Below are 6,055 nucleotides of genomic sequence, written 5' to 3' on the forward strand. Positions count from 1 at the left end.
GCAAAACTCGCCTCACAAATGTCTCACTTTAGCAACAGAAATTTTGGGCTCAATTGTGGTCGTAAGCTGAGGACTACCTGCAGTTTGAATGTGTTTTTTTCCTTCTCAATCAATGTCTATGAGTAATTAATTCTACTGGTATATAATGAAGTGGAAGCTTGTGGATTTATAGTATATTGATTTAAGGTATTGTATTGATTGCATCCCCGGTGTAAATACCTAGAACAGGAGCTTGTGTTTATGTACAGATGTAAGAGACAATTTATAAGGAAATAGCAGAGATTCTGATTAGGTTCTAACAAGGTACATTCAGTTGTATACTTAATGGCTCGTATGAAATTCTTTTAATAACATTTGACCACAGGTCAAACTTTGGATGAAAAAAAGAATTTAGAACAGTAGAGTAAATCTTTCTTTAATTGAGGGTATATATCAGTGATGGCGAACCTTTTAGAGACCGAGTGCCCAAACCACAACCCAAGACCCTCTTATTTATTGCAAAGTGCCAGGACCGCATCAGCATTGTGGTGCCCTCGGGGGGGGTGCATGGGGCGTGGCCCACTGGGTGGGCATGGCTGTGGCTGTCACGGCAGACTGGGTGGGCGTGGCTGGGGTGGGCATGGCCACCTCGTTGTTGCTCATGGCGGGGGACACCTGTGGGGGCCGGGCAGGGTTGGGGGAGATCCAGGGGGGTCTCTGGCAGGTGGGGCGGTGGGCAGGAGGCCCAGCATAGATGGAGGGGGAGGCACGCAGTCCTAGCTGGGACTGGGGGGCCATGGCGCCGATGGGGATCCAGCTTTCCCTGCTCGGGGTGGCCTTTGGCTTGCGGGGCGTGGGCATGCTCTACCACCTCTATTTGAGCGTGCTAGCTGGTCGCTTTGCCTCCTTTGTGCTGGGTGTGGTTGCTGTTCCAGGTGGCAGCGGCAGCCTAATGGACCTGCGCAAGCTGCTGGCAGCAGCAGCGGCACGCGTGCCCACAGAGAGGGCTCCGAGTGCCGCCTCTGGCACCCGTGCCATAGGTTCGCCACCACTGGTATATATTAACAGCAATCTAGATATTTCCTCTGCCTGCTGATAATACAGTTTATTGTACATCTGAATGAATTCAGTAAACAAAGAAGTAGGTTTTTTCATAGAGTTTGAGGGGTTTTCTGCTTTCCAGTGTTCTGTCCTTTGGTTTCAACAGTTGTTAACAAGAAATTTTTTAAAAAAGTATTTTATTAATTTTCTATTATTACAATTCATTAGTGATTTTTTGCTTAGTAATAGAAGTTAAATTTTTACTCTCTTTCTCGTTTTTCCAGCCATTGATAAAATAAGTTCCATGTTTGAAAATATTCTGTGTCTTCTTTTTCTTTGATTCTCAATGTAAGTCTATCCATTTCAGCACAGTCCAGTATTTTCTTGATTATCTCTTCATCCAATGGTGTTTTCTTTTTCATTTTTCCAGTGCTGAGCAAGTTGTTAACAAGAAATTTGGAAAAACCTGTCTTAATTCAACATAAAATTGAGAATAGCACAATGGAATTAAATAGGATGGGTTCAACTCCATCTGCATGCACTACTTATGAATCAGGGAAGGAGACTTTCTTCTGGTAGCAGCTGCTCATATCTCATGGACTGTCGCTCTGAAGGGTTGCAAACCACTAGGGAAAAAGCAATTTCTGATATATCTGCATTTGTGAAGCCCAGTGTGCTTTACAAAACACCTTTTCCTTCCTCCCGGATTTGGCATGTTATAAAATTAAAGTCCTTGATACTATCACTGGAGATGGAAGAATAAATTGAACCCTCCTGATGTGTAAATGGAGCTGCATATATATATATGGCAGTGAGGATTCTAAGCAATATTTGCATCTTGAACCAAAAAGAATCACATTTATTTTGCACAATGCTCTCAGGCCAATTTACATTGGAGTCTGCATTTTGAGAGCTTCTCATACAATGTGTAGCCTCAGACATGCATTTCTGCTGTGTTCAGGGAACCGAGAACACAGGAAATTTATGTACGTGAATTATTTTATGTGCATATCTGCAAACTGTTTCCATACCTATATAGATCCAAAGAGGGTTGCTTGAATAATTCTGTTCCTGCTGACTGTACAACGAAATTTTGGTTGCATTTCATTTAGCAAAAGCCATTTTTTTATTTTGAAACTTCAATAAGCAGTAGAGTTTCCTTTTGTTTCTCTTCACAGGGACTTTCTATATACTGTAGATGCATCTCTCATTTAGGAAGGAGAAAAATGAAGCCCCTGATGAATGATGTGTGTGGGTGCGCGCATGCGCACGCATGTTCCAGAACTACTTTCTCTAGATCCAGTGCTCATATACAATTTCTGATTATAGCCACATGGTGGAGCTCATAGGATAACAGATTGGAGGTTTCACACCTCCTTTCCCATCCTTGTTCCTCCTCTTGCTTTTGTGTAGTTGTTTGGCAGTTACTATTGTCATCTGGGAGGCTCTTCACTTGATATCCTGTCCCTTAACTTCAGTGTGTGACAACAATAGGGGTCTCACTACCTATATTGCCTAGATGAAAATGGAATGGTAAAAATGGGGTTTTTAAAGAAAACCCAGAACATACCTGTGCGGAATCTGTATCTCAGATGAATAAATGTGTATCAAATCAAAACATTCTCCACCTTTATCCGTTTTATAGTTCTGCTTTCACTTGCCCTCAGTTTTTTTTCCTCTTTTCTGTCTTACTCCTATCCTCTTCTGTTTTCTGTAGGCTATCATGAATTAAAACTAGCAGGCTGAGTATTGGCAACACATTGGCTCAATAACAATAATTTGACCCAAGTTATGTGTTGTGATAATATGAATGTTTTGTTTATATGTTTTTTCTTTAAATTTCTTTATAGGATTCATCCTTTACAAATGCAGGAATGGGATCTAATCTAAACCTCTTAGGTGAAATTGAATGTGATGCCAGTATTATGGATGGAAAATCACTAAATTTTGGAGCAGTGGGAGCTCTCAGTGGTATGTAGATTAGGGTCTCAAAGATGTAACATTGATACCAGAAGGATCTTTGACTATATATTTAGTCATGTCACAACCAATCTCACATTGAGGCCAAGATGAGTAAGTTGATAAAGGATAGAAATGTGAGCCAAGTCACATACTAGTGATTATTACTGTTATTGCCAACTGCTGCTTTATTTTGGATTTTTTATACACTGCCTAGAATCACACTGTTCATGTTCATTGGCCTTTTTTAAAAAAACAAAAAAACAAATAAATGCATTTGAAATGTTCTTGGGAATGATTCGTGATAGATGAAATTTCCTGAAATAGGTATACTATTATGATAGAGAGAGAGAGACAAGCAGAAAAATATAGTCTGAATCCAGAACATAGAAGAAATATTAAATCAGTAGAATGTTTCCCATTGAAATAAGCGTGATTTTAGATAATCAGGGTGGCAATTGGTTTTTCTTTGTTTTGGCTTAATATACCTGTTTTTGGAACATACTAATACTGCCTAGAATCATACTGTTCATGTTCATTGGCCATTTTTAAAAAACAAATAAATGCAGGGAACATATTACAGTTATTTTGGTATATCTTTGAAAATGAATACAGTAAAAGTAAGAATTCTTGAATATGTATCACTCTGATAGTGTATAACGTTTTCTTATAGTGTAAATTAACATTGCAATATTCATTTAGGGGAAATGATATTTGTTTATATGTATATGATTGTGTATTTCAATTTGTTTTAAGAAAGAAAATTATATTCTGATCTTTAATATTGACGAGTTGAACCCATCCTTTAATATATGTTTCTGTTGAGAAAAAGGGCCCTAGTTTGGGTGACATGATTTGGATCATCATTTTAACATAGGACTCAGTAAATAAATTTTTGTCTGGCTTTTTTCTTATTAAGTTAGTATTAGTTTCTTTCAACACCAAAATCTGAAAAAAAAGTAAGGCATATGTTTAATGTACTGCAATTCGTCTGTAACACAATGTTGCAATTCTCTTAGATAAACTGTGTTTTTCAGGAATCAAAAATCCTGTCTCCGTGGCAAATAAATTATTATGTGAAGGGCAGAAGGGAAAACTATCTGCTGGCAGAATTCCGCCTTGGTAATTACTTTATTCTGCTTTTTCTTCTTATTGTTTCTTCGTCCTCCTTAATTGTAATGCAATTTTTGAAAGTTATTCTTATTGATAGAAGCTATATATATATAGGCAATAACATGCTATTTAGATGAGGGCTGGATTAGTTTATTGGTCTTGGAACATCTTATGTTTTCACTCTGGCTGTAAATAGAATTCATAATTAAGGATAATATTTCTACTCATAATTTCTTTCACTGTAGTTGTTTATATATATATATATTTACACAATTGCAAAGCTTCTATTGTGATGTTTAAGCTTTGAGTCCAGTAAATGTCAAACTAAATATTGTTTTAAAAACATAGATGTCTTCATCTCCTTTAACTTCCAGATTTATAAAATTTTAACATATGCTTCCATTTATAGACAAAATGGAAAATATATTTCATTTTGAACGCAGAACAAAATAGCCCTGCTAAACATTTCATCAGAACATTCTCTATTGGCTGCGTTTTGACACAATAACTTGAAAAGGTTCAAGTATTCCAAGAGAACCAAATTTGACCATCACCCTATATTCGCATCAAAAATAATGGGTATCAGAACAAACTTATACCTTTCATACCCTAAGGTCCAAATCCAAGTAAATGACAGTTACCAAAACTGATCAAAGTAACCTATTTAAATTGATATTGGGGGGAAAAATTAACAATTCCTTTTAGGAAACAAAAAATTATCAATGTGCCTCCATACCCCAGAATCTTTTAAGAACTTGTGGTGTTTACCTAACATTTTAACAAGGTGAAATAGCTACAATTTCAGCCATTTTCTGTTTAGGCTTAGAGATAAACAGCCATCTGGGCAGACAGAAATTATATTTTCTGTGTCCCTTCCTGTAAAAAATACTCAATCCATTGGTCATTTTCTCTGTAACTTTAGTGCAGAAAGTCAGCATAGACTCTGTTACAAGCAACAATTTGGCAGATTTAAATTTTTTAAATTAGCATATTTTACCTTGGAACAAAACTCTTGGAATGCGCATGTTATTTTGAGCTTGGAACACTCAAAAAAGCTGTTTGAGTGTTCCAAGTTCAAAACAAAACACATTTCAAGAATTGGCTGATTTGAGATTGAAGTGTATATGGTTATGATAATTTTTATTCTGGAAATAATGTTTTCTAACTGATTTAATTTTCATAAGCAATTGAACATAAACTATAATTATGCCTATTTTCTACAGAGGTGTTCCAAGTATGAGGGGAAAAAATAATTTTCTGAACATCCAATTCTAATGAGAGTGTATTCCCAAAAACCTACAAAAATGCAAGCTATTTTATTGAGCTACATAAAAAATTACATAAGTGGAGTGAGTTGTGCTACCCATTGGAATATTAATAATAATAATAACAACAACAACTTTATTACGGCCATAGACCAGCAATAGACATCACTTTTTACAATATATTAAGAAAAAATAAAATAAAATAAAAATAGTACTGACATTGGACCGAGTCGTGCCTTTGCGGCCTCTGACCCGACGTAGATCTTGACCAGCTCCTTGGTTTACCGAGGGGCTGAGAGAGATGAAACGTCGGAAAAGACGCCTAGAGAGCAGTTGGAGGGCCAGCCGAACCGAATCCGATCGAACACAGGTAAGGATACATCTTAGATCCTACCTAGTGGCGATGAGGGAGGCTAGGACTAAATACTATGCCTCACTCATTGCGTCATCAGATAATCGCCCGGCCGCCCTCTTCAGGGTGACCCGCTCTCTCCTTTAATTGAGGGGGGGGACCCCCTGGAGGGGAGGGCCGAGGATTTTGCGCAGTATCTGTATGACAAAGTCGCGCGGATCCGAGAAGGCTTAGACTCTGACTGGTTGGCCCAGGGGGAGGAGACGGGAGCAGGTCTTGAGACGGTTGTATGGGAGGAGTTTGACTCTGTTGCTCCTGAAGATGTGGACAGGGTCTTGGGGAGGCT

At 38.0% G+C, this 6,055-nt stretch overlaps 1 protein-coding gene across 1 annotated transcript in view; it reads left to right on the forward strand.

The window, feature by feature from the left end:
* Positions 1–6,055, forward strand: part of TASP1 (taspase 1) — a 54,573-nt gene that overhangs the window by 7,133 nt on the left and 41,385 nt on the right. The window contains exons 5-6 of the mRNA XM_015822427.1: positions 2,871–2,991; positions 4,017–4,101. Coding sequence (XP_015677913.1) covers positions 2,871–2,991; positions 4,017–4,101 — 206 coding nt within the window. The remainder of the gene's footprint in view (positions 1–2,870; positions 2,992–4,016; positions 4,102–6,055) is intronic.

The sequence above is a fragment of the Protobothrops mucrosquamatus genome, unplaced genomic scaffold (assembly GCF_001527695.2).
Source record: "Protobothrops mucrosquamatus isolate PMUCROS unplaced genomic scaffold, P.Mucros_1.0 scaffold_174, whole genome shotgun sequence".
Classification (NCBI taxonomy): Eukaryota; Metazoa; Chordata; class Lepidosauria; order Squamata; family Viperidae; genus Protobothrops; species Protobothrops mucrosquamatus.